The sequence below is a fragment of the Acomys minous genome (assembly GCF_964271855.1).
Source record: "Acomys minous genome assembly, chromosome: 14".
NCBI classification, from domain to species: domain Eukaryota; kingdom Metazoa; phylum Chordata; class Mammalia; order Rodentia; family Muridae; genus Acomys; species Acomys minous.
This window is the reverse complement of record NC_140496.1, coordinates 100,521,009-100,548,951: the sequence shown is the minus strand read 5'-3', so window position 1 is coordinate 100,548,951 and position 27,943 is coordinate 100,521,009. Positions and strand designations below refer to the sequence as shown.

Below are 27,943 nucleotides of genomic sequence, written 5' to 3'. Positions count from 1 at the left end.
AAGATACTTTTACAAGCCCCAATTTACGTTTTTGCTTATTTTGGCAGCTATAACCACAGAAACAAAAACTTTGGGAGGTTGTTAATAACTTTTAAGAGTATTCTCAGACAAAACTCCTGAGAATAGATCTAAAGATTATGTTTTATTGTCTTATACTTAAAGTAATTATGTCTCTTGCCTGATCTGATCACAATGCATGGGTTAAATGTTACAGAAAATACATTCTTAACAATGGATTTCCAACTATCATGGATTATTTAGTAAAGGAGATATATTCTGTGAAATGTTTTTAACTAGACAATTTTATCACTGTGCAAACAACACAGTGTGTACGTGTACTTACATAAACGGTGATGATGGCATATGACAATCATTTGGCATGGTCCTTTGATTTAGTCATGAGATGTGATACAACATGAGACATATAGGAGCTGTTACAGGTGTGACACAGTACACTATTTCACAGAAACAAAAACAGAAATGGGAGTATACTCTAAAGGCTAAAAGTGTAGGATAGCAAATACATATGCTAGCACCATTACATCTACCAGTAACACAATTAGCATCATTAAGGAATAACTATTGTCATAAGTATAATGTTGTAATTTTATCACTGGGTTTACACCAGTATTACCACAAACATGAATTATGTTCCGCTACAACTTAACAATAGCTAAACCAGTAACCCCATAGGATTGGGTTTGGCTCCATGGTAACTAAAGATCTGCAGTTGAGATTTCTCACTGTGCTGCACCTGCCTACTTAGTGTCTCCATCAATGTATGGAAAGTGTCTTGACTTACGACTTTTGTTTTGTTAATATTTTTTTAAAAAGCAAAAAAGCTTTAGGAACTTGTTTGCACATGGGAAAATGGTATTTGGAGAAACCAAAGCCTATGTTTCCAGGCCACAGCCAATCATATTTGGCTCTAGAATAAACTCTTTTTCTCTTTGAAATGAGAGCTGTATTGTTGTGTGAACAACACTACCTTAGTTCAGTTCAGTATCATTTTTCATTCCACCCATTTCCCCTCAGTTTCTTCTTATACAATTATTACGAGTGCTGAGTTTAGGGTGTAAGTCAAGGAGGATATAAATCAAACTTTGTGAAGATCACTTAGCATCCACAAGGCCCTGAGTTTGGGCTTTAGCACCTCAAAAATAAAACAAAATGTCAGATCATCCCCCACCCCCATACAAATACATCAAGAGATCTGCATCTTACATAAAACACAGAATTTTTACAAACCCTCACAGAATTTGTTCACTTAAAGCCCCCTCTTCTCTCCTAATTCTTAGTCTTACTTTTGGTAGCTGTGGTGTTTGAGTAATGGAGTAGTTTGCTGCTGCTGAGGTGCCTTGGAGCTGGCCTTTTCCATTGCCTGGGTAACTCTTCCATATTATCAGCTTCTCGGATTAAAGGCTCTTTGTCATCGGATTAGTAAATCCATAAGCACCTTTACTTTCTTAAAGTCTTAGATCAATGGCAGAAACAGAGTCTGAGAGCCATTTGAAGCTGTGATGCTCCTTTTCTCTCTTTTCATCTTATCTTGTTCATTTTTTTCTAATGTCAACAACTACTTTTAAAGCTCACCACACAACTTATTTGTGAACCATTTTATGTTTCATTGCAGCAAATTTTAACTAAACACAAGAATTAACACTCAGAACTCTTTGCTGTTCGTACTATTGGGAGCGAAGCCTGAATTTTGGCACTTTCTTAAAGATCTAAATCATAAAGCAACACACTTGCTCAAGACCTTCGTGCCCCCGGAAGTAAAAGCTTGTGACCCGGGTCAAAGGCAGGAAGCACTTCCGTTTCCGTACAGATCCAACAACATGGCGGACGCCAGGGAGAAGAGTACCGGTGGCGGCAAGCGAGGCTTGAAGAGGAAAGCCGCCGCTGAAGAACCTCAAGAGGCTGCGGTCGCGAGCGATGGGGCGGCGGAGAGCGGGGTGCAGCCCCCGAAAGCGCCTGCCTTCCCTCCGGGCTTCAGTATCTCGGAGATTAAGAACAAACAGCGACGCCACTTGATGTTCACGCGGTGGAAACAGCAGCAGCGAAAGGTGCGGGCGGGCCTGGGAGTGAGCGTGGCTGGGGGCGTGCGTGGAGGGGCGCGCGCGCGCGGTGTGCGCGTCCCCGGCCCCTCGCTCTGCCGAGGGGAGGGGGGGGGGCGGCCTTGTAGTGGGATGAGCTTGGCGCGGGGGTCTGGTCCTTGCCTACTCCTTGGGTCGCACCCCGTCGGGAAGCGGACGGTCCTAGAGAAAGCGACCACCGTCTCGCCTCCGAAGGCGGAGGGCTCCGCGCTGGGCTTGCCCAGCGTTGGTCAATGTCGAAGAGTAAACTCCAGATCCCAAACTCGGCTTCTCTGACTCTTTCAGAAACGGGGGCTGAAGATAGTACTGTAAAGTGTCTGTAATAACCGCGTTTGCTTGCTCCCTGCCGCCTTGCGCTCGCACTGCTGTGGGAGTAAACAGAAAAAGACTAGACACACTTGAAGGCTTGCCCAAGACCATAAGGCTCATTTGTGTCTACATGTCAATTTGGGGGGAAAAAATCCTTATTACTGCACACCTAGAAACTAACACATGATGTTCTTTTAATTTTCATTTGCGTTTCTATTACTGGAGGGCTTGCCTGGATCTTTTTTGTAAGTGCTAGGCCCCTCCTGGATTTCATATGATGGACTTGTTACCTACTCTAGTTTTCAGGTATGAGGGAGGAGTGTCCTAGAAGAGTTGTGGAGTGATGGAGTTTGTCAGACATTTTGTCTGGAAGTCAGGGGATTCGGTGTATACCAAATAAGAACTAACCATGTTTGCGACTTCCTGTTGATCTAAAAGCTTGCTTTGGTTATAAAATATAAGAATAACTAGTGGATTATCTTATTGGAAACATCCTGAAAACTCATCTCCAATTTCTGTTTATTATTAGTGTTTTCTAGGAGAATTAATCATTGTAACCATGCTGCTTAGGATGTATCCCTGGGGGGCGGGGTTAATATGTTTCATTAATTGGAGGTATTATAGTAAAAATTAAAGCTACTGAAAGTTCAAATGTTCAGACTTATGTTGATTTGACAGAAGCAAGTTCTGTGTTAAATACATCTATCTTATCAGCCTGCTGTTCGTGGTTCACTAATTTAGCTATTAAAGAAAAATCTAAGCCAGGCGTGGCAGAGCACACCATTAGTCCCAGCACTCAGGCAGGCCGATCGCTGTGAGTTTAAGGCCAGCCTGATCTATAAAGTGAGTCCAGGACAGCCAAGGCTACACAGACAAATCCTGTCTCAAAAAACAAAAACAAACAAAAGTCACAATATACCTACCTCTAAATATTTTTGCATAGAAGAAGTTAGTAAGGGGTAATCCAAGTGTCCCCCTTACCCCCACCACCCAACCCCCCCAAAAGAAAAATCTGTGTCTGGTTGGGATGGTAGTATACACCTCTATTCTAAACATTAAGGAGCTAAGGCTGGAAGATAGTCAGAAGCAAGCCTGGCTACCTAAGCAGACCTTTAAAAGGTTGTGTGCTTTCGATGAAGCCAGGCGTGGTGGCACACGCCTTAAATCCCAGCACTCAGGCAGAGGCAGGCGGATTGCTGTGAGTTCGAGGCCAGCTTGGTCTACAAAGCAAGCCCAGGACAGCCAAGGCTACACAGAGAAACCCTGTCACAAAACAAAACATTATGATGACTTCTCAGTGTGGTATAAAAACTGACGTGTAGTTTCAGTATCAGTTTGTGAAATAACTGCTAGTTTCTCAATGTTGTTGTTTTTTAAATCTCGTTAGGAAAAGTTGGCGGCTAAGAAGAAACTTAAAAAAGAAAGAGAGGCTCTTGGTGATAAGGTAAGTAAGGTTTTAGCCATGTGATTTGTCTCATGGTTTCCTGATACTATGTTGGTTTCTTGTAAAAATGTTTCAAATGTATAAAAATAATGTAAAAAATTCCTTTCTACTGTTTACCCAATTTAGCAAATATGGTGGAAGCATACTGCCTAGTCTCTGTTTCTCACATGCAGTTGTATACATTTCTCCTGTACTATACCTTACTTAGTACGGTGTGCACAAACAGTAAACACATAGTGTTGTTGGTGCTCAGGAGGCAGGGAACGCTCTCCTTGCCTTTGAGATGGCTGGTTCCTCCCTTAGGCTTGAGGGTTTAGCTCTTGTGACTTAAAGTTAAAAGAGCTAAATATTCCTACATTGCTGCACAACTAAATCTTTTCTTTTGTAAAAAAATTAAAGCACATGGTTCTTCCACTTTTATCTGATACAAGTATCAAGTGAGAATAAGGATTCCTGAGAAGGCAAAAATATTGACTATACACAAAGGAAACAATACTTTTTCCTGCATTGTCTAAATAATATCAGTCTAAGTCCTGTAAAATAATCAGATTATTTTGACCTTCAGCATTATAATATATCATATAATATTAGTCTCTCTGGGACTCCTATAATCATGTCATTGCAGCAAATCTATTTGCTAGTCAACCATTAACTTTATCACTGGCCCCGGGTTGGGGGCATCACTTAATAGGCTTTCACCTGCTTTGAACACCCAGCCTAACAACAGCAGAAGTCAGCTTTTGGACTGAGAGGTGATTTCCTAGAATTATCTTGAAAGATTACCAGCAAGGCAGCTCAGTAAGGTAAAGGCACTTGGCAAACTGAATTTAGTCCCTGGAACCCATGAGGTGAAAGGAGAGAGCCAGCTCCCAAAATTGCACACCTTCAGCACACACCCAGCATCCTTATAGGGTGTGCGCTCATATTTCCTTCACGTCACTGCATAGCATCCATGTGTTTTCGTAGTTCTGCTGTATGCCTTGTGGGTCCCATTTCTTGAGCTAAGCTGCATGATAATTCTGCAGTACCTAGTCATGTGATTTGCAGTGTGCTAGCAATGCCCTGCTGTGGGACATTTACTATATTGATGTTTGCTTCCATTATGATGACCACCCCCACAGACCATAAATTTCCCCGAACAGAATTACTAGGTCACTGGGTAGACTTTTGTTACATTTCTGAATAGATTTCAGGAAGTATAGAAACAGACAGTTGGGTTTGCACCATAGTGATTTTTCTTCTGTTAATTTCCTTTTTACTGTTAGCTATTATTTTAGAGATGGATAATTTTTATGATTTCTGCTATTTATACTTACTTTTAAGTTGTTTCATTCTGTATTTACCATGTATATGTTTCTTTAGTTTATTTTTTTTATTTTTTTAATGATACGGAGAGGTTTATTTTAGGAGTATGGGGGGGCAGGGAGCACCCCAGAGAGAGAGAGAGAGAGAGAGAGAGAGAAATAAAGTCAGCAAGAGAGGAAGAGAAGAAAAAGAGAGAAGGGGGGGGTTTCTTTAGATTTTGAGGAGATAGTGTATTGCTCCATTTTGTCTCTAGGATTTATGTAACAGTAGCTGTGGTTTGAAAGAAGGATAGATAATTTTGAGGTTATTTGAACTTTTTGCTTCCCATCAGTAATGTGAAGTGGTAAATATGAAGTGTTTCTAACACTGGTGCTTTCCGCCTTACTTAGGCTCCGCCGAAGCCGGTACCCAAGACCATCGACAATCAGCGCGTCTACGATGAAACCACAGTAGACCCCAATGATGAAGAGGTAATGTCAGAAATCAGACCTGAGTGAGCACCCTTGGTGTGCTGCTGTTGAACATCATGGTGGTTGTAAGAGCCGATACACCCTTCTCCCCACCGCCTTGTCCCTGTTCCCTCTCGTTGGTTCCCCCCTCCCAGAACATTTGAAATGTCACCAAATAACGCCAGTCTGGGCCCTGCATATATTACTTCACTTAGATCTTTCTTAAATACTGGAGATATAGTTTAGTAAATCTCAAATCTTTTCCATACTGCTTTACACGTAAGACTTGTTAGAGCTACTCCTGTCCTGTGGCTTTTCCTTCAGGCACATGCACCTCTGAAGCTTGCTTTCTTTTGTAAAGATACCGTTGATTTTTGGGGTAGTGGTTCTCCAGCCATAGCTTACCTAAACTGGCTTCTGATAATTTATCTGAATAATGGCCCCATTTTAAATTTGTAAATGATTATTTCTCCAGTGACAGACTTATCTCTTGCTTTGTGTTTTAACTTTTGGGCTGCCTGGAACTTGCAGTGTAATGTTAAGTAGCTAAAAAAGGCAGTGGGGTGTCCTTGCCTTCTTCCTGACCTGAAGAGTGCTGCTGACATGGTCTCCGATGCTTACGTCGTCCGGGTAGGTCTTCCTTGTGGTCTAAAGACATCCCACTTACTCTGTTTCATCTTGCTGAGTAAAGAATTCTTTTTCTGAAAGTATTGAGATACTCTGTGTTTGTTCCACCTGTTACCTTTATGCATCTATGGCTTTTCTAATGTTAAAACTATAAGTATCTTGGGGCTGGAGAGATGGCTCAACAGTTAAGAGCACCGGATGTTCTTCCACAGGTCTTGAGTTCAGTTCCCGGCACCCACACGGCAGCTCACAACTGACACGCTCTCAGAGACATACATGTAGGCAAAACATCAATGCAAATAAAATAAATTAATTTTAAAAAACAAAATAAAAACCTAAGCATCTTGGTTCTTGGGTAAGCTGGTCTGGTTAGTGTGTTCTAGTAGCCGTTGTTTTGGATTGTTAATACTGGCTTAGAATTATTAGATATTTGAACTCAGGGTGAAACTATAGTAGTGTCTCCTTATGACTCTAATAGGTGTTCTTTTTTAAAAAATCAAAACTTCATTAGGCAAATAAAACCCATTACGCAGTGGGAAGAGCTGGACCCGGAGTCTATTCTAAGGAAACCCATTGTTTATTCTAACATCTTCTTATCGTCGGGTTTTATCAGACTTGGCTATTTTATCAGGCCCTGTGCTCTTTTCAGGGCAGTTTGTCTTCCATCGTTTCTACTGAAGTGTGTGTAAGAACACGTATACCTCTCAGCTGTCTGCTTCTTCCATTACTTTGCATCTTCACTTCCCAGTTTTAGTTCCTTTGTTAGCTGTATGCATTTACAGCTACAGTGTTCTGTGTAGTTACTTGTCTGTAAGCATTAATTTCATTTCTTGACCCTATAGAAAATATCCCTTTGTACTGAGCAGTACCTCTTGTCAGTGTTATACACAGGGATCCCTTAAACGCTCTCAGGGACTCTCCACAGTGTGCCTTTCTGTGCTTTGCTTTGAGCTTATTTACGGACTTGAATGTAATATGTATCACTTGTCAAGAGCCTATGGTTAGATCTTGCTTTTTTGACCAGCCTGACAAGCTAGATTTTTTACATCATCTGCCTTTTTTCCACCTCTCTGCATTTCTCTCTGTTCTTCTGTAGCTTTTTCGAATGTTAATTTTTTAGTATGCTGTTTTAATTCCTCTTGATTTTCAGACCATGGTAGTCTTGTAGTACTTGCCTCTAGAATTATAAGCTTGGAGCTTAGAGCTCAGCACTGGAAGGAAACAAGCATAATGCCACATGCATCTTTAGTCATCGTGTTTGCTGTGAAGGAACATAACCCCGCTAACCATGGAAACGCGGTACAACCTCCTGTGTGCGTTGGTTGTAGTCTGCTTGTTGTCTTTGTATGACCTAGTGTCACAGTAACTACTTGACTTCATCTGATGCTGTACAAAGAAACTGGAGAGTCTATCCATAGAGTTCAGTGTTTCCTGTATATACAGCCTTACTGTGTTAGCACCTGTCTCTTAGGTCCTCTGGGCCCGTCTTACCTTCTCGTGTCATGCCTTTCAGTTTGCAGGGTTTTCCTCTTGTTCATTGCAGATCTAACAGCTGCTGCTTACCTCAGGGTTGATAACTGTGGAGAGTGTGAGGTTTTTCCTTGCAGTACATATTCAGGGCATATTCTGCAGCACATTAATCGTTATTATTCTACTCCTCTGTCTCGTCTCTTTAAGCTGGCTTGTGATCGTAGCGGCCTGACTCTACTATGTAATTAGGCTTGTCTTTCCTGTCCCGCTGGGGACTTGCTGAGCTTCTGAGGTTGGTGTTAGGGCTTTCATCAAGTTTGTCTTGTTAGCCATGATTTCTTCAAATCCTTTTTCTACCTTCCCCTTTTGTCCTTAAGAGACTCCCTTCACACACTGTCAAAATGTCAGACACTAAGCCGCAGTGTCCCTTCTTTGCTGTGTTTCTAGGACGGCTTTCTCCGCTCTCCACACTGGATCATGTTGGCATCTGTTGCCTTTCAGTTCACATGGCAGCCCACTCAGTTATCTGCTGTTTCCCCTCGATTATATACCGTACTTCGTTTTCTGTCTATCAAGTTTTGACTGAAACTTAAGACATTTTAGACAATACAGTGTTGTAGCTAGAGACTGTAAGTTATTTAATTAATTTGTTTTGCATCTGTTTGTTTATTATTTGACAGGATCTCCTATAGCTTCAAGCTCATGGCTATCCCCCTGCTTCAGCCTCCCTGGGATACAGGCATGTGCCACTGTGCTGAGCTGTAGTTTAGTTTTGTTTTTGTAGCTTACCTGGACTTCACAGTGTGAGGGCATTCTCTTCTGGATGGCTCGATGTCTGCTCAGTTCCTGTTGTGTTGTCTTTAACCGGCCTTGCTACTGATTGGCGCTGTTTTTACAATAGCCTGTGTCAGGGCTGTTGAGTACCTGGAGTCCCTCGGACGTTTCTCCCTCTGAGCTGTGCGTGTGTTGGGCAACGGCTTCAGAGCTCCACCCGTCCTCATCTCCCTGCCTGCACAGTCCGTGGGTTCCCAGGTCTCCCGCAGCCCCGTGGGTTAGTGGGGACGTATCTCACATATGCCTACAGCTTGTACTTCAGAGCACCCCCCTTTGCATCGACCACTCCATTCCTACCCTAAACAAGGTTTGCAACCCTGGTTTGGCAAACCTCTGTGTTTTCACGTTCATCTCACCAATTTGGATTCTTGTCCTCTTCTGCTCCAGACTGCTGTTCCCATCCTAGAAGCTGCGCCTGCTGCTCCTGCCAGCATGATGAGACCGAGAGTAGCGTTAGTCAGGACTGGTACTCTTGCCCATGGTAGGCATTCTGCAAGAACACGCGCATCTTAGTTTGTGCCCTGAAATTATTCTTGATACCTACCCAGTGTATACTTGTTTTGTGCAGAAGGGGAATTGGCCTCCTCATGTGAGCTCCTCCTGCGCCTGTCAGCTAACTGGCAGTCAGGCAGTGCTTTAAAGTTCAGGCTCAGTGAACTGTTTGATGGGAAATGATCTCTCCTCTTCTCAGGTGGCTTATGATGAAGCTACAGATGAGTTTGCGTCTTACTTCAACAGACAGACATCTCCTAAGATTCTCATCACAACATCAGATCGACCTCACGGGGTAAACGCACTGATTGGTGTCATCCTGAATTCTTTTGTTTTTTGAGTTTTTGTTTGGTTGGTTGGTTGGTTGTTTTTTTTTGTTTTGGGGGGTTTTTTGGTTTTTTGTTTTGGTTTGGTTTTTTTGGTTTTTCAAGACAGGGTTTCTCTGTGTAGCTTTGACTGTCCTGGACTCGCTCTGTACTCCAGGCTGACCTCAAACTCGCAGAGATCCATGTGCCTCTGCCTCCGGAGTGCTGGGACTAAAGGCGTGCACCACCACCACCTGGCTCGCTATGAATTCTTATATTTAAAACAGCAAAATTGTTCATTGCCTTTGATAGTGACAGTGATTAAGGCAAGCAGAAATAACTGAAGATGATGTAGGGTCACTGAGCACAATTCTTCACGATAGTTTTGATACCATGACATTTTTAACACCATTGCTGGCTAACTCCTTGTTATGAAGTGCTGTCCTGCTCATTAAGGGATGTTTAGCGACATCCTCAGCCTCTGTTAACTATCAGCCAGCAGCAACCTCCCAAGCTGTCCCAAGCCACAGATGTCTCCAGGTGTTGTTGGGAAGCTATGCTTCAGGATGACTGGCCTTTGACACATGAGACATCGCTTTGCTTTTATTCTTCTCCAGGCTTGCTCACTTTTGGTAACATTATCTTAGACTAGTCATTATTCCTGTCCTTACAAATATATCCTTATTCTTATTTTTGGTAATTTTTCTTATCTTCTTACAGAGAACAGTACGACTCTGTGAACAGCTTTCAACAGTCATACCAGATTCACATGTTTATTACAGACGAGGACTGGCTCTGAAAAAAATTATCCCACAGTGCATTGCAAGAGATTTCACAGACCTGATTGTTATTAATGAGGATCGTAAAACACCAAGTATCCTTTGGGCTTGTTTTTAAAGAAAATTTCCTCTTTCCTTAACTGTTTTTAAACATATTTGAAAAAATAGGCAAAGGCTTCCTATCACTTTGAGAATGTATGTTTTTCAATAACATTATCTCTGTCCAAGATGCTCTAAGATTTTTTCACCTGAAAAATTTTATCAGACAAGTGTTACAGGTAAAGCATTGCTGTAATGCTTAGTAAAGGATGCGGCTATAACTACCAGTCAACTTGCCATAGTGACCCGTCAGCTAACAGAACAGTGTTGCAGGGACACATTGGGGGCGGAACTCATAGGGAAGCCTGAGCCAGGCCTGGAGGGGGAGGGTCGATGAATGAGGCAGAGGAAGAGTCATGTGTTCAGGAGGAGTGTGAGAGCGCTGGCCAGCTGACACCACATACCTCGCCTCAGGCTATCAGGAAGCGCATCACTGCATTGTTCTGAGGTAGGAGTCACGCCTGATTATGTGATTGGTGGAGTTTGGGTGCTGGTAACAGTGAAACTTTTTCTGAATCCCACATCTGAGGCCAATGTCATTGCCCCCAGGCTTTTCTGTTGAGAGGATATGAAATACATGTGGATATCTTCCTGTAGTTGCTGTTATTTCTTGAATGGCGCCTAGTTTCAGTATCTAGGAGATGGCCAACTGGGTGGGTCGGATTAGTAAACAATTTTAAAAAACTGCGATAGGACGACGTTCTGTTCTGCTAGAGGACAAGACATTCTTTTTCTATCAGTGAACACTTGTTTTAATACACTGTATTTTTTAATCTATTTTTACAGCTTTCATTGTTTTTAATACAATTTAACTGTATTAGTTTTTCAGAAACCAAAATAAATAAAAACTAGCTTTTTAATGTGGCATTTGTTGACTAGGTTATAATATGGTTTAACTAGATTATTATAATTTTTTGTATGCCTCATTATTCCAGAAAAGAACTATTTTTAAAGTGATTGCTGCCTTTATAACTGCTTTCCCAAATGGCAAAGTCTGTTTTGATGATTTTAAGTTGTCATCATCATAAAGCTGCCAATACTGCTGTAAGAAACAATCATTCCCCAATTTAACAGTGTTTTCTCTTTGCTTTAATATTTCCTATAAGCACACAGAGACATCACTTCTAGCTTTTGGAAAGCTTGCATTGTCAAGACAAGTCTTTTTATCCTAAGCATTCATCGTTCTGTTTTACCAAAGGATGACACTGTAGGAGCAGCTTTTAGCCTCTTTCTTACTGAAACAGGCACACTGACTGTTTGCAATGATTTTTGTTAGTTTAACAATACAACTTATGTGAAACCCCACCCACCCACCCAAAAAAGTAAACAATTTATTTAGGAACCTGTGAATTCAGAATCTGTACTTTGCTTTTGACACAAGCTATGATTTAGTAGGAATTTTCTAGATAGAATTCAAGCTTTTACAGAGATTGGAGTAAACCATTTTAGATCTATTGGTCGACTTAATTTTCCTGGTTTTGCGAATGTCCCTGCAGTAAGGAGGAGAATTACTTGGCTGTACTTGATGAAGTTGAGCCTGTAACGAGAAGAACGCAGTGTGTGCTGTTAGCTTGTTTAGTAGACACTACTACCTGTTGAAAAACACACAGAACAACAAAACCACTTCCAGTACTGCGGTTAGCAGAAGTTGGGGGGTGGCATTTGCATGACTCAAAACTGCTATTTAAGTGGTGAGCACTATGATAAGTTAATTCTGACTGCATGGAAAGGTGGGATTGGAAGCAGTCCTCAATGGAGAAGTAAAATACTGCAAGTGTTTGAGATAACTGGGGCAAAAATAGCTTTATTATATGTAGTACATACGACTGTCTGAGGGCCTTCAGGTCTGGAAGCATTTGGGAAAACTGGGTATAAGAAACAATAGTTTGCACCTCCATTACTCTGTCAGACTAATGTCTTTATTCTGAACATGAGTCAACAATGCCCGAATGGTAGGAAATTAGCTACTGCTATTGAAACTGTGGTATGTAGTTTTCCATTTGTCATTAGAAATATGGGGCACCCAGCTTAAATCCTATATAGCTAATTACTTAGAGAGCCAAGGGCCAAATCCAGGCTTGATTCCCATCTGTTTCAGAAAGTGTACTCGGAAGTAGAGACTGCCAACTGTAACCTTACTTTAATGGTTCAGGTGGAAAATGTCAACCAAAAAAGCCAGGAGACATTGTTGTATTGGTGGAAATGTTAAATGAGAACAGTAACACCAGGTGGATGAGTGACAAGTTGAGAACTAATGATGGCTGTATTGTTTTGTAAATCTCATATTGTATGCACTTAGGTGTGAAATGGTTTTGATTAGGGCATAGTCTTAATTTTCTATTAGTATACCAGGACACCATGACCAACTTAAAAGAAAGCCATGACTGTCATTGCAGGAAACATGGCAGCTGGCAGACAGCCATGGCACTAGAGTGTCAGCTGACAGCTTACATCTTATCCACAAATTGGAGACAGCAGGGAGAGAGGGCAGTTAGGAGAGAGAGATGGGGTGGGGGCTATCTGGTGAGGCCTTTTGAAACCTCAAAGGCCGCACCTCCAAATCCTTCCTAAACAGTCCACCAACTGCAAACTAAACTAAACATTCAAATGTGTGAGCCTATGGAGACCACTGCATTGCAAGGTTGTCTTGAAGGCAGTAGAAAAGAACTAAGGCCACATACTTAAGGGTGATGGTTTTTTAATTGGATGTATTGTAGCTCCTCCTGCTGCCTTCAGTCCCTTGGGGGTTGAATGCACCTTTCACAGGGGTTGCCTAAGACCATCGGGAAACAGGTATTTACATTACGGTTCATAACAGTACAATTACAGTTGTAAAGTAACAATGAAAGTAACTTTATGGTGGGGAGTCACCTCAACAGGAGGAACTATATTAAAGGGTCACAGCATTAGGATGGTTGTGAGCCACTGCTTTCGTCAGTAAAGACAACAGCCAAAGACTCAAAATCCAGGCTGCATCTCTTTAAGTACCTTTTAATTTTGAGATTGGGTTGAATTGCCCAGGCACAGGCCTTGATCCTCTTGATTCAGTCTCTAGGTAGCTGGACTGCTCTGGGTCATCAGTGTCATCACCCTCCTCCCCCTAACTGAAAGCCCTTGTCAGCCGCTGTCTTCAGTTCTGCCTGCTTATGATGTAACTGGGCACCAGCCATAACTCACTCATGGAAAAGTAAAGACATTATAGTACGTTGTACCACAAAACTGTGAATGTCACTTTATTGCAGCGAGGACCGAGGCTTTTGGCCGCTGCCCTTGCTGATAGGTCTTATGTATTTAATTTGTAGTTTATAGCATCTAGCATAATCCTGGTCATTGTGGATTATGATTATATGCTAGTGGATTCTTGATCTTAATTCCTCATTAATCCTGAGAGCTTCTCTCTTAAACAACAGTAGCTTAACAGGAACTTGCGGTTCTGTTGGGTGATGTCTTACAGAGCATACAGGTGGAGGCGAACTTACGTTCTAGTTGCATTAAATCCCATCCTTTTTCCTTCTTGAGTAGGTTTTGTTTTGTTCTTTCACTTTGAAAGCCCAGGATGTCCTATTAAGAGTGATGCTATTTAATTGTAAAAACAAAAAAGCAAGACTATTCTAGATTAGTACGTATTTCCTTGAAAGATTAGCTATGGTTTGACTTTGGTTTGGAAAGAAAAGTCTTGCATAACCCCGAAGAACAAATACATCCATCCATCCACTAATTTATAAATTTTAGATGCCCTCGAATATACAGAAAGCAACTTGTTTATTCAATCTAATTAGGACTTAAGTTCCAGTGCAGTGTTTCTTAACTTTATGAACAGATGGACTTATTTTGAGTCACTTGCCAAATGGTCCAACTGCTCACTTTAAAATGAGTAGTGTTCGTCTTCGTAAAGAAATTAAGGTGAGTCTTATACATTACTTAATCAACATTGATCTCAGGTTATCAGATTCTTAAAGATCTATTTGATTTTAGTTAATCAGTCTTCTGATGACAGGTTGTCTACTGAGATATTTTGTGAGACCATAAAGAATTCTTACAATAGCAGTAGTCCTCATTACCATGAAATGTATTTACTTTGGGGTATGTTCAATGCATATTAAAAATTAAATATATCTTTGTGGTTTTGATAAGCCACCTGTTACATATTTGTCATTTTAAAAAGCTTTTTTTTTTTAAAGCCAGGATTGGTGTGTCTCTGATGGTAGTCCCAGAACATGGGGGCTGAAGCAGGCGCACTGAGTTTTAGGGAAGCCTGAACGAAGAAGTTACAAGCCAGTCTGAGCTATGTGGAACCCTGTTCAGGCAGATAGATGGGTGGGTGGGTGGGTGGGTGGATGGATGGATGGATGGATGGATGGATGGATGGATGGACGGACGGACGGACGGACGGACGGACAGTCAGACAGACAAATAGAGATGGATGGATAGACGGTAGATGATAAATAGATATCTAACTTCTGAACCCAAAATATATTGTATGATTTTTCTAATTATTTTTACTTGGTATTGTATTTTTTAATTATTTCAGAGACGAGGTAAAGACCCCACAGAACACGTACCCGAGATAATTCTGAATAACTTTACAACACGGCTAGGTCATTCTATTGGCCGTATGTTTGCTTCTCTCTTTCCTCATAATCCTCAGTTCATTGGAAGGCAAGTTGCCACGTTCCACAATCAGCGGGATTACATCTTCTTCAGGTTTCACAGGTGAGGGGCAGGCGTTAACCTGGACTTCGTCAGTCATGTAGTATATCCACCACTAGCCTGTATTCTGTATAACAAGTTCTTTAAGCTTTGCCATCGAAAATTGAATGAACCCAAGTGTTGTTTAACTTTTGTCTCTGAAGATACATATTCAAGAGTGAAAAGAAAGTGGGAATTCAGGAACTTGGACCACGTTTTACCTTAAAATTACGATCTCTTCAGAAGGGAACCTTTGATTCTAAATACGGAGAGTATGAATGGGTCCATAAGGTATGTGATTATTTTACAAAGCCCATTTTTACTGTCTTTACTTACACGGTAAGATGTGATTTCTTCTCCCATGAGCTAGAAAGTACCAATGTGGTATGGTATCTTGGCCTGCCAACTAACCTGGATTTGCTCAAGTAGCCCAAAGAACAGTGGTCTTTAATCAGGACCAGTAATATCAGCCTGTGAATGGAAAACTCTAGGCCCAGACCCACTGTACTGAATAGCTTCCAGAGGCCTGCCTGTGCTGCTGCCGCAGTGTTTGACAACAGCACTGTCTGACAACATTAGGAAAGCATCTTAAGACCGTCTGGAGACACCCTTCTCCCTAGTCAGCAGCAGTCCATCCTTCCTATTTGTACTTGAACTCCACATGCAGGCGTGGGCAGACCCCCAGCACATTTACATTAGACGTGAGACTGGCTGTCCCATCAGCACCGTCACTCATGAGCATCCAGGAAAGCCAGTCTTTACTGTCTTCATTGTCTTTTCTTTCCTTTAATTTTCAGCCACGGGAAATGGATACAAGTCGAAGAAAATTCCATTTATAAAGTACTAGGGAGTAGTACTGAATTTTACTGGACAAGCCTGATTTGAAAACTTGGTAATTTAACAAAACACCCTTTTCAAAATGGGATTTTTTTGTTTTGTAAATCTTGTATTTCAACAAATGGCAAAGTGCTGTGAATTTCTACCCCGTATAGTAAATATAAATCAGTGTAATTTTGGTTGCTGTCGTTTCGGATTTGTTGTGATTTCACTGGAATGAGGATTTAAACTAACTTTCAAAGAACTTGTAGGTTAGAAAAAATACTATGTGTAAGCATGATTTAATACAGCAGTCTTGGAGGCCAGGTTGCCAGGATTTGCATCAAGGTTACAGTCACTGACATTAACTGTTCATTCCTGTTCACTTGCTCCTTTCTACCTAATTGCCCTCCACTGCCATACTTCATGCAGGCACTGTCTCAAGTTCTCGACTCTTCTTAGGGAACTCACTTCCAGAGTAAAGCAACTACCTTCTAGGCACAGCTGACTACACTACATAGGTTTTGTCTGCAATCTTTTGTTGCCAGTGTGAGCCCAGGGTACAATGTCAAGTGCCCTGTGTCCCTTTCTGCCTTATTTAGTAATCCGGGTCTTTCATGGAGCTCACCATTTTAACCCATGCTGGTGGCCAGCAAAGTGGTCCTCCCAGGTGCTGGGGTTATAGGTGTGCACAGCCATGCCCAGCCTCTGCATAGGTGGTCTTACCCGCTACTCCATCTCCTTGCCAGTATTGGGCTATTTTAGAGCAATTCTTATAAGTAACAGGATAGAAACTGGAAGTCTTCCAATCTTTGTTGTTTTGGGGTTTTGTTGTTTTTTCAAGACAGGGTTTATCCGTGTATTCCTGGCTGGCCTGGACTCACAGTGATCCGCCTGCCTCGTGAGTGCTGGGATTAAAGGTGAGTGCCACTGCACCCAACTAGTCTTCCAATCTTTAAAGATTTTCAAGTGTCCTGCATGTTCCTTGAAGCTTTGGCAATATAAGGCACTGAATTTTAAGAGTTGGTGTTAAAAAGATTATCTTTTTAAATATTTATTTATTTACTATGTATGCAGTGTTGTACCTGCATGTATGCCTGCACACCAGAAGAGGGCACCAGATCTCATTATAGATGGTTGTGAGCCACCATGTGGTTGCTGGGAATTAAAGTCAGGACCTCTGGAAGAGCAGATAGTGTTCTTAACCTCTGAGCCATCTCTCCAGCCCTGCCCCCCGCCCCCAAATAATAGAGCCAAAAATTTGTATGCTGTTTTATTATATGCTACAGCCAGTGTATATAAAATAGTTAAACCTTGTGAAACAGAAATCCATGAAAATTCAGAGAGGTAGATGTTAAGGACTGACAAGTAGAAGATTGTATGTCATGGCACGTGTTACAGAGACGCTTTGTACAGACTTCAAACTTAGTTCTCTTGAATGTTCACTGCTTCATGAAAAGTGGTTTGAGAAACCTGACAGGAGGGGAAAAAGTTACAGTATGAGTTAACTTTTTAAAAAACATTTTTATCACCAATACTAAAGGACAATTTTTTAATGGCTTATGCTCTTTAATAACACATTTATTATACTTCAAATCATGAACTTTTTAGGCTATCTGAGCATATTCAGTAATGACCAGTCCACTCCCAACCCCCCAGTGTGAGACTGTCACAAGGCTTGACAAATCCAGGGCTATGATGTACTTCAGTCACATGTTAACCCCTCTCTCTCCTAGGCAGCTCACTTGAATGTCAGTTTTTTAAATTAAGTTGAGCCCAAACCTGCTTATCTGTTTACTTTTGAAGACACATGATTGGGTTTTAAAAAGTAAAAGATACAATCTACAGTATAAAAGGCACTAAAGCTCAACTTTCCCTTAATTTTCACAACTGGCAGAGTTATCTATCTTGTTTTATAAAGTTAACAGATTAACTCACCACGATTACTACTAAAATATACTTTAACTTAATAACAACAGTCTGAAGATCCTTTGAAAAATGGTTTAGAAGATGCAATCACTTGCATTCACCTACGTACAGAAAACATGCCAAGGACAGTGAGCATACCGCTGTCAGCCGCATACAAGCGAAACCACTCAATGCAGCCGATTAGAGCGGATACACAACAGGGTACTAGTTAGCAGCTTAAACAATCAGGAAGGAGGAACACACACCTCAAAATTGGAGCATTATCTTGAACTTTATAAAATACAGAGAAAAAAACACAGGCAAACAACTTCAGTAAATTATTTTTATGGAAATCAGTAAAGGTGTAACTTGTTTTAAATTTAACTGAACTTGAACTGGTAGATAACTAATTCACCTTTCTACTTATTTGAAAATGTTGAGTACTTCACAATAAACACTGAGGTAGTTTAAACAACATCGTGGGGAGGGGGGTAAGCAAAAACCATTTAACTTCACTTAATAACAGAGTATGGTCTTTTTAATAAGAGTTGAGATTAAAAAAAAAAAAAGTCAAAAAACCTGCCTTCGTGGGCAGTAATAATCAACTATTACTAACATTTCCAAGCCATTGCTGGGTAGTTTTACTTTTTTTTTTTTCCTGGGTACCAAAATTCTTTATTTGAAGAAACGGTACAAATTAAAGAACTCAAGCAGATGTTTTGGTGCAACTTATAGAAAAGATAAAGGCAGACCGATATGCATGCACTGCCTCAGTGACCAGGGAAGTCACGTGGCTTTGGGGAAGTCAGCTTAGCTTTAAAGTACATATAGCCACAAACTTGGAAACTGATATTAAGTGAAGCTCAGTTGTTAAAAGCCCTGTGTACACAGAAGACTTACTAAGGTAGAGATCCTCTTGGAGGAAATACAAACAATGGTCATTTCCTCGTACAATAACTTGTTTTTTAAAAGCTGACTCCAGTGATTTTTTTTTTAATCTGTGTCTTTAATATACACTAGATCATCACAGCTAACAAAAGAAACCTAGGTCCTAGAGCCTCACCTTGTATCTACTGGGTTAGGATATGTACCAGGAAGTGATTTGTAAATCCTTCACCATTTTAAGCAGCAGCTCTTTTACGTCTAAATACCCTTTCCTTACCCTAAATTGCTTCAAATCGTAATATCCAACATTTTCTTTTATTGCTATCTCAGTCACTTAAAATTTAAACATTTAAGTATGGACTCTTAAAAAAACAAAAAGGCAGCAGGGTGTAGTGGCGCACGCCTTTAATCCCAGCACTCGGAAGGCAGAGGCAAGAAGATTGCTGGGAGTTTGAGGCCAACCTGGTCTACAAAACGAGTCTAGGACAGCCAAGGCCACACAGAGAAACCCTGTCTCAAAAAACAAAAAACCAGAAAACAAAGAAACCCAAAAACATCATCAAAAAAGTAAATTAGTCTATAAATATATAGGAACTGAGTCTAAAACACAATCTTTAGTAAGTCATTGCCAGTGAATATTGCCAAATGCCAGAAAATATTAACACTGTTAAATACAAAGATAGTAGCTAGACTGTGACCAGCATTTCTTTATGGAGAAGCTGTTACTACCTAAGCAGCTCTATTTCCCTTCTCCTTGGTGTTTCAAAAAACTTAGTCATCTTAACCAACCATTTTATTTACTGGAACAGTACTTACACTTCCTGAACACTCCCAAATCTACAAAGCCTGTGTAACAAGGTATTTTAGGAAGCAGCTTCCTGGTCTTTTCAAGTCAGAATGTTAGTATAAGGGTGTATACCACACACAGTTTTTTGTTTCTGTTTTTTTTAAAACACTGTTGAAGTTTGCTTCCTAATTCAATACTACTAATGTACCAATGATTACAAATGAAAGTATCCTTTAATTACATTTTAAATTAGCCGAAACAGTTTTGGCCACATCTTTGGATCAACAGATTTTTTTACATGATATTTAATCTAGGACATGATTCTAAACTCTGACATACAGTAAACAGCAAGTGATTTATTGTCTTGAGCCTCAAACCCAGTTCGCTGCCAACACAAATGTAAATCTCTTCTCATGTTTTATCTTTGCTCAACAAATGAAAAAAAAAAGAGGCAAGACATATTCCTTATTCCAAATGCCTGTGCTATACTGCTTATTCAGGTACCCCAACTTTACTCTCCCCAGTTCTCTGCTATGCTACTCACACCTTGGCTCCTTCACCAGCGACAGCCGAGCTTATCCAAATCCAGAGTACCTAGAGTCATTCCTCTAAGTCCTGTTCATTTATAAAGATCTCCAAATACACAAGCTTTGAAGGCCAGTACTGTACAAAGGCACGGCTGTGGTAACGGTGGAGTTTTGTGGCCCCCCCAAGCCTCTTTCAGAGTTACTGCATCTACTCAGCACTCTATGATGAAACAGACACCATTAGTCTTCTTACTACTAACCAGGTTTTCACTAGCCTTCAAAAACATGATTACAGGGGCGGAGCTTGTCAGTGCCACAGCTAAAAAGGCCAGTTACTTACCTCGAGAAACATGACTACAAGAAGGAGCACACTTTCTGGGGTCTGAAGGGATTTGTACTTGAAGACACCCCAGTCAGCAGAGGGTCATGTTGAGCATTCTGCAGACAGAACTGTTTCAAGTCTGCAGCTGCCTGGGAAACCTGTAACAACAATGTCTGTTAGTTAACACCTGGAATAACACACTTCAAAATAATTTACAGCCAACTGTTCCATACTGGCTCATACTTGAGACAGTAAATGGAACTGGTTTATAAGACGTTTTCTACTCTTAAGCATCAAATGATTGAATACGAAGTACAAGCCCATTTACCCAGAAGCGTAGTATGTTTTTATATGATAGGCTGTCAACAAGCCCTAATAGCTAGGTTTGGGGGAACAATGTTTTGTCTTGTAGCCTCTGCTGGCCTCACCTGTTATGTAGCAAACGGCTTTGAATATGTGAGCATCCTGCCCCCAGCATCTGATTGCTGGCATTAAAGGCCTGTCCCATCAAGCCAGGTTTTTGCAGTGTTGGGATCCAACTCTGCAAGTTCAGTGTTATAGGCAAACACTCTAACAACTGAGTCACATCCTCAGCCCCAATATCTTGATTTTTTTTTATTAAAAGTAATATGAAGAATTAGTAGTTCAACAAAAAGATTTAATATTATAGGGAAACTGTCTTGAAAGCAAACTGAGGAAATGCCAGTGAATGAACTTGAGGTAACTAGCATACAACTCAGTCAACCAAATACTATTCAAATAGAACATTCTTCAAATGTATACCCATCCATATACGTCTTACACTTAAGAGTGATATGCATTCGTTCATTCAAGTACCTACCGTTATATATATTCTCGCTAGGAAATACAGTATCTAATAAGCAATACTGAAATCTTATTTGGGTTGCGTTGTATACCTTTATCAACACTGCCAAATTACATGTGAGGCAAATACAGTTTAGGTCCTAAAGACAGATGACTCAGAAGGGTTGTTAGACTGGGCCTGAGTTTGATGTCCAGAACCCACATAAAGGTGGAAGAGAACCAGCTCCTCAAGGCTGTTCTCTTACTACCTCCCATGTGCACCACGGCATGTATGCCCACTTACACAATACATCTGCTGTTTTGTTCCATCTTAAAGCCGTTAAACAAAAGTACACTATTAGCTTTTCAAGTCACATGAAAAGGGCAGAAGGTCTTCAGTGTAAGGTTTTATAACCACAGAGTTTGAAGCCAGCCTGGCTACTTGGCAAAACCCTCAAACTAGATGACTGAACACAAATACCAACACAACAAACAGACTGACCACGTAGACCACGAGTGACTAAAAAGGCCCCGAGCCCATCGAGCTCCTTTATTTACTTTATTCTCAATTTCAGTTATCGCTAAGGTGACAACAAATGTCTATTATCCTGGTGGTGTAGCCCTAAGAGTTAATAACACAGCTGTTCTACAGTAAAAGCCCCTCCGATAACAGCTGTATTGTGACCAAAGGATCAGTTACCCTGGGATAAGTTTAAACTCACCTTGAATCTATCTGTTTGGTTTAGAAAACAATTCAGTGTAAGTCTGATGTTATTAGTCTCTGACTATAAGAGGTTCCTGCAGTTTTTAAATACTTGTACAGATAGCCACACTCTGCTTTGCCCCTTAAAAGTGGCTACCATATGGAGGGCAGTATCAAGTTTCTACAATGCTATGGCATTTGGTTTTGTTCACAATCAGCAGTAAGTATAAAGTGCCTGTTAGTTGCTTTCCCACATTTTTTTTTCAAGTACCATTATGTATGGACTGCATTTCTAGGTACTGAGAACATTTAAAAAAAAAAGGGGGGGGGGAATACCTAATGCTATGTGACAATGATGACAGAGAGCATGGTGGTGGAGCGCTCCTTTGATCCCAACAGGCAGAGGCAGGCAGATCTCTCTGAGTTAGAGGGCAGCCCGGTCTACAGGGCTACCCAGAGAAACCCTGTCACAGGGGGGAAAAAAAACCATACTTCTAAACAAGAATCTTGAGACTCAAAATGCTAGTACCTAAGGCACAGTAACAGTTACTCCACTACCCCGGAGGCTAATACTACAAAACTATTCGTCTTTGAAATCAGTTTGGTAAAGCACTTTTAGTTACCAACCAAGTTTATGCTAGCTTTAAAATGTCACATACACAAAAAGGTACGTAATATAGGGATGGCATGGATGATGTGAAATGTACCCAGCTTTATTTTGGAAGCTAGAAAGAACTTGTTTAAAATTCCCAAGTGGGATTACCTTGCCATGGAAAACTCCAAAGATCTGTTTATTTGTGGTGATTTAAACTATCCCAATCAGAAGCATTCAGAAGAATTAAGATACACAAACGAAGATCAAGCTAGGATGTAGCCACCCACAACCCACAGAGCAAGAGGGCTTTCAAAGAAATGGCAGGTCTGTCTAGTCTGAGAGCGCTTTTCTTGGGCCACAAGGGCTAAGTACCACTACTGTAATTACGCATTTACCTGCCTTAAAAAAAGTATTTCCTTCTCCAACCCATTTTTTCCCTTCCTGGCCGACTTTACGGTAGTTAATATATATGTGAATGATGATGATCAATAGGTCGCCTCAAATTCAGAGCCCTATCTGGCCAAGACTAAGTCATTTGGATGAGGTGAGAATTTTATTAGAGTCCAAGCCAAGATTGCTAGGCGTCTCCTACCCTCCTAAGGTTACCTGTACAAGGAAGTTAAGCGGTCCCTGACACTTCTACTTGAAGCTAAATAGACGTCATCTCCACAAAGCATATTAGAAATAAAGATGAGCCTGCTGAATATAAAATCAAATCACCTTGGCAACTGAAAACTTATATCCGGGTGACATACTCTTGTTTCTTTTTATAATCACGAGAGTGTTTCACATGTAGCAGGACCTACTGCATCAGGAAAGCCAACCTGCTTAGGATTTAAAAAATAAGCAAATGGCCCTCAGAATAGCGTTTGAATACCTGGTTGTCTATCCCCAAGAGTCAAAGCAATCTTAATCTGATCGCAAGGTAACACCTACGCACCCAGCGCTTAGTCAGTTTTCTCGGGCAAGTGAACCAGTAAACAGACACCCGAGCAAGGTCAGATCCGAGCAGGCGGTGCCTGGTGTGTCGAAACACCTCTTTGTTCGAGGCTGTCCTGAGCAGGGGTGGCGTCCTTAGCCTCCGGGACATTCCCAAACAAACTTGCTTATTACGCGGTGGTTGGAAGTTACCCGAGCAGACTTGTTTGTGCTCAGGACGAGTACAGAGAGTAAGTCTGGGCAAGATCTTCTGTGAAAAGTGTGAATCGAAAGTCGGTGGGGAGACTGGGTCCCGAGCGGAGACCCGCGGGGGGCAGGGGAAGAGGCGGCGGAAGGGCGGGCTCACTCCGCCCGCGGCCCACAACCCGCCGCCGCCCGGGCCCGAGGCGCCGCGTGTCCGCCCGCCCACGCCCGCTCACCTTCACGCGGTTGAGCCCGGCCTCCAGCCGGAGCTGCTGAACCACCTTCTTCATGGCGGCGACGCTTGAAGAACCCGACATGGCGCTCGGGACAGCCGTGCCGACTCTACAGTCCGAGTGAGGAGCGGCTGGTCGCGGGACGGCGGGGGCGGGGGCGGGGGCGGGGCTCCGAACTTCGTCTAAGTTTCCGGTGCTGTGCGCGCCGCGCATGCGCCGCCCCCTCCCCTCAACCCCACCCCCCACCCGCGGGCGCGAGTCGAGGAGAAGGGGCGGAGCGGCCGGTGGGCGCGGCGGCGACGGGGGCGGTGCGGCCCGACGCCCGGCCGGCGCCTTCCGCGTCTGGAGGGGCTGGTTAGGGCGAGGTGAGGGGGACGCTGGGGCGCAGACACGGGAGAGCCTCGAGGAGGCCGTCGCGGGTGGCACGGGGTTCCTAAAAGCTGGGAGAGGGGCGGCAGACCCCGGTTCCCCTCACGGCGGCGGGGAGGGAGATGGCCGCGCAGGCTGACACGTCCGGGTCCCGAGTGCTGTCTGCCCAGCCCGGTCCCTCGCCGACCCGCGGGCGGTGCGGGGCGTAGCGCGCAGTCCCGGGGACGGAGGACACAGGGCGCCTTTACCGACCCTGGCGCCCCGCACAGCCTCCTGCTACCGGTTTCTTTCAGGAATTAGTTAGTCCCTGAGCTTTTAAAAATAAAGCTTTTACGTTTAGGGAACGATTGCTCTTTTGATGCCCCTGTAATTGCGTACTACGTACTTGTAACTGAACTCCAGAGGAGTTTTCAAGGGAAAAGACTTAAAAGTTAAATATTTAAGATGTAAATTAGTTCAATCTCCAATGTCCCGGGTTTGAGACCGAACATCTATAAACAAGAGTTTTGTCGTAAGTGCTGTATGTAAGAAGAATGGCATAATTTGCTTTGGGCCCACAAATTGCATTACTAACCAGTTAATATCAGCTCACAGAAATATGCACGGGAAGTTTGGTATTTCACCCAGTCCTTACAGTGAGTGTGTAGGAAACTGGTTTGGTTCTAGTGCTTGCCCTGGTATGCTTTGGCAAGCCAGTAAAGTGCGGAAGTTAGAAAGGAGCTCCCGAGAGTGAAAGGAAATGAAATGTGTAAAGAGTACAAAAGGCGAGGGTGGAGAGGACCGGTAGAGGGCTGGGGACCTGGGGTCAGTTCCTAGCCCCCATGCCAGGCAACTAACTCCCAAGTGCCACGTGTACTGTTGCCCCCTTCCAGATTCTGGGGACATCTGTGTTCGTGCACGCACAGACCCACATTCATACATAAGTTTAAAAAGAGAGATTATTAGTTTGAGACAGGGTCTCACTTTATAGCTCTGACTGGCCTGAGACTGTAGAGCAGGCTAGTCACAGACTGAGGTGTCTGCTGCTGCCTTCCAAGTGCTGTGCTTTAAGACTTGCGTCACGGAGGTGGGAATGGGGGGGGGGGGGGAGAAAGAACGAACTTGAAAGGCAACACAAATATTGTGAGCACTCTGGAGTTTTGAGGTTACATTATTCTGCTTAATAATAGTTAAGGAAATTGAAGTGTGAACAGAATGAGAGACTTATAAAAAAGCGCATCTAAGGTTTCCCAATGTTCATCCTGTTACACACATACAGTGATACGATGCATTTCTTTGCACACATGCTGCTATAAAAGTTTTCATAATGGATCTTATAAGGAAATTTTATTAAAAGAATGTTTGCAAAAGGGTTTAAGAAAGCCGGTACTAGCTCAGTGTGGTGGTGGCGCACACCTTTAATCACAGCACTCAGGAGGCAGAGGCAGGCGCATTGCTGTGAGTTCAAAGCCAGCCTGGTCTACACAGCCAGTCCAGGACAGCCAAGGCTAAACAGAGAAACCCTGTCTGGAAAACAAACAAACAAACAAACAAAACCAAAAACAAACAAAACAAAACAAAAACCCAAGCAGGTACTAGCTGGGCATGGTGGCCCATGCCTTTAATCCCAGCACTCAGGAAGCAGAGGCCAGCCTGGTCTACAAAGCAGTGCAGGTCAGCCAGGGCTATTACACAAAGAAACCCTGTCTCAAAAAAAAAAAAAAAAAGACAAAAACAAACACACACACACACACACACACACACACACACACACACACACACGAGAGCATCAGTACTATGTTGGGTCATACGATGTATTTTTAGCTCAACATCTGTGCATCTTATAATCCATTTTCAGGGAATGGGACGTTAAATATTCTTACTCTAAAATGCTACATTTCTTTCCTTCTATCTTCCATGTTAGCACTCACCTTATGCTATGGTTCATCTTAATACACTCCAAAGGCCTCATGCTTGATTGCCTGCCTGCGGTGCTGTTGAAGGTTGGGCCTTAAGGAAGTGAGGCCTAGTGGACGGACAGTAAGTGTACTGTAGGTAGGGATATTAGAACACTGGCCTTTCCATTTCATATCATAAAGTGAGCAGCTCCTCCGTCATGTGTCCCAGCCATGATGGACTGTGCTGCCACAGGCCCAAAGCAACAGGTCAAGACTTCATTATAAATAAGCTTTATTCTCCAATTAGTACTACAAGTCTTAAATATATCCCAGCTATGTAGGCTCCAGGGTGTCCTCAAGCTCTTTATTTAGCTATCACAAATTACCCTGTAGGAGGGTTAGAATTTTATTAGGTCACCTATGAACTAGGCAGGACAAAATTCGCAGAACAGAAATAGAACCCTGAATTTATCCTGATCAGAGAGACCTGTGTCAAAGAAGTATTCGCATCACATGGCCAACAGTATTCTGACTTCTCTTACTTCCCGAATAGAGGTGCTGTTACTTTCCAAGTGAATTTAAGAACTGGAAAGGGTCTTAATGAATCCAAGTCACTTTCTTGTCAAGTGTAAGACACTGAGACGCAGACCACAATGAACGGTCATCCGCAGTGTGGAGGACTAGAGCCTGCTTTTCTAGTGCTCAGTCCATTTAATGGCTTTGTGTGTGCTTCTGCTGTATTTAAATATAGCCATGTCAAACTCCCAGTGTTAGTATTCAGGTTTAGGATTTCTAGTCCACTGAGTATCTCTTTGTATATGCTAGTATCAAGCAATAACTAAAAATTACTCAAATCCTTAATTTCTTTGTAGAACACCAGAAATTCTTAAAATTTGATTTTAGCTCTGGAACTGAGTCTCAAAATTATTTTTTATGACCTCTGAGGTCCTTTTTTGCTTGGGACACTTTCCAATAACTTTATTTGATTTTTAACAGTTGGTTCTGTGGTCTCAAGCCTAAGGGCCGTGCACAGACTATGCAAGAGATTCTCAATGCACTGTGCCCAGGGACTAAACAGCATGCTGTTAGTCACCTCAGTAACTGTTGATCAGAATTAGTATACAGAATGAGATGGCGTTTCCATTCTTGATGGAAAGGATGGAAGGCAAAATATTGTAGTATATGGGAGGTTATATTAGAACCCTATCTTCATCTTCTCGTTGCTCATTAGATCTCTTTTTGTTGGTGTTACTTTGTCATTAGCTAATCAGTTTGAAAATCCCAGCTGTTATGTTAGGCTTTAGTATGTGAAGTGATTCGGTTAGGATTAGCTCCAAATTTTAATCATGCCTATGTTTTAATTTAAACATTTTTTAAAAGATGTATTTATTACATGCACAGTGTTTTGCGTACATGTATGCCTGCACACCAGAAGAGGGCACCAGATCTCATTATGAATGTGAGCTACCATGTAGTTTCTGGGAATTAAACTCAGGACCTCTGGAAGAGCAGACAGTGCTCTTAACTGTTAAGCCATCTCCCCAGCCCTAATTTAAAAATTATTATTAACATAATAACAGACTTATTTAATTTAGCCACACATTGGGGTTATTGTTGTAAAGATAATATTGACAAGTTGTTGTAAATACAATATAAACATTGATTCTATATGAAAACCCCAAAACTAGAACTATCCCACAGACAAGCCAAACTGGAGGAAAATCCAAGGCTGAGAACCTTGGCAGCAAAAACTCTGGCCTTTGTAGCTTATAACTAGTCTCAGTTTGCCTGTTACAGTTCATTTGCTTAGCCTACTTATTTTAAAACTCTATTTATAACCTGAGTAATTACAGCTTTCTCATAGTGGGAGCATGTCTAGTAGCTAAGATAACTGCTTCATGACTTCTATGCCTATATTCTGTTTGTTTCAGCCACTACCAAATAATATTTGGAACCCTGAGTTCTTTTCCAGAATCTCTTTCCTAATGGGCTTATCATCTTAACAGGCCCTTTTATTTGTTTTTAGCTACCCAAGACATGGCTAAGTTATTGCTGCTGCTCTATTATTGGAAATATATGAATATATCCATATATATA

General features: G+C 42.0%; 3 protein-coding genes across 14 annotated transcripts in view; 2 read left to right on the top strand and 1 right to left on the bottom strand.

Annotated features, from left to right (window-relative positions):
- The first annotated feature begins 1,798 nt into the window (after positions 1-1,798).
- On the top strand, positions 1,799-15,914 carry RPF1 (ribosome production factor 1 homolog). The gene is made up of 9 exons (XM_084756282.1): positions 1,799-2,066; positions 3,793-3,849; positions 5,544-5,624; positions 9,226-9,321; positions 10,052-10,205; positions 14,030-14,112; positions 14,741-14,922; positions 15,063-15,189; positions 15,696-15,914. The coding sequence occupies exons 1-9, from the start codon at positions 1,839-1,841 to the stop codon at positions 15,735-15,737; spliced, it is 1,050 nt and encodes a 349-aa protein (XP_084612408.1). The 5' UTR covers positions 1,799-1,838; the 3' UTR covers positions 15,738-15,914.
- A 1,060-nt stretch (positions 15,915-16,974) lies between these two features.
- GNG5 (G protein subunit gamma 5) lies at positions 16,975-23,777 on the bottom strand. The gene is made up of 3 exons (XM_084756287.1): positions 23,604-23,777; positions 20,162-20,301; positions 16,975-17,187 (listed from the first exon to the last, which is right to left on the bottom strand). The coding sequence occupies exons 1-2, from the start codon at positions 23,682-23,684 to the stop codon at positions 20,176-20,178; spliced, it is 207 nt and encodes a 68-aa protein (XP_084612413.1). The 5' UTR covers positions 23,685-23,777; the 3' UTR covers positions 16,975-17,187; positions 20,162-20,175.
- A 48-nt stretch (positions 23,778-23,825) lies between these two features.
- The window catches only part of SPATA1 (spermatogenesis associated 1), a 40,400-nt gene continuing 36,282 nt past the window's right edge, over positions 23,826-27,943 (top strand). For 11 of the 12 annotated variants that reach the window (XM_084756271.1, XM_084756270.1, XM_084756265.1 and 8 more), the window contains exon 1: positions 23,826-23,965. The gene's annotated coding sequence lies outside the window, so the exon portion shown is untranslated. Of the gene's footprint in view, positions 23,966-25,872; positions 25,989-27,943 lie in introns of all 12 variants that reach the window. The other variant, XM_084756266.1, reaches the window with a different exon arrangement.

Coding starts and splice junctions, on each gene's coding strand:
- RPF1 (XM_084756282.1), top strand. CDS start 1,839: ATGGCGGACGCCAGGGAGAAGAGTACCGGTGGCGGCAAGCGAGGCTTG. Junction 5,625..9,225: donor TAGACCCCAATGATGAAGAG/GTAATGTCAGAA, acceptor TCCTCTTCTCAG/GTGGCTTATGATGAAGCTAC. Junction 9,322..10,051: donor CATCAGATCGACCTCACGGG/GTAAACGCACTG, acceptor ATCTTCTTACAG/AGAACAGTACGACTCTGTGA.
- GNG5 (XM_084756287.1), bottom strand. CDS start 23,684: ATGTCGGGTTCTTCAAGCGTCGCCGCCATGAAGAAGGTGGTTCAGCAG. Junction 20,302..23,603: donor CCGGGCTCAACCGCGTGAAG/GTGAGCGGGCGT, acceptor TTGTTGTTACAG/GTTTCCCAGGCAGCTGCAGA.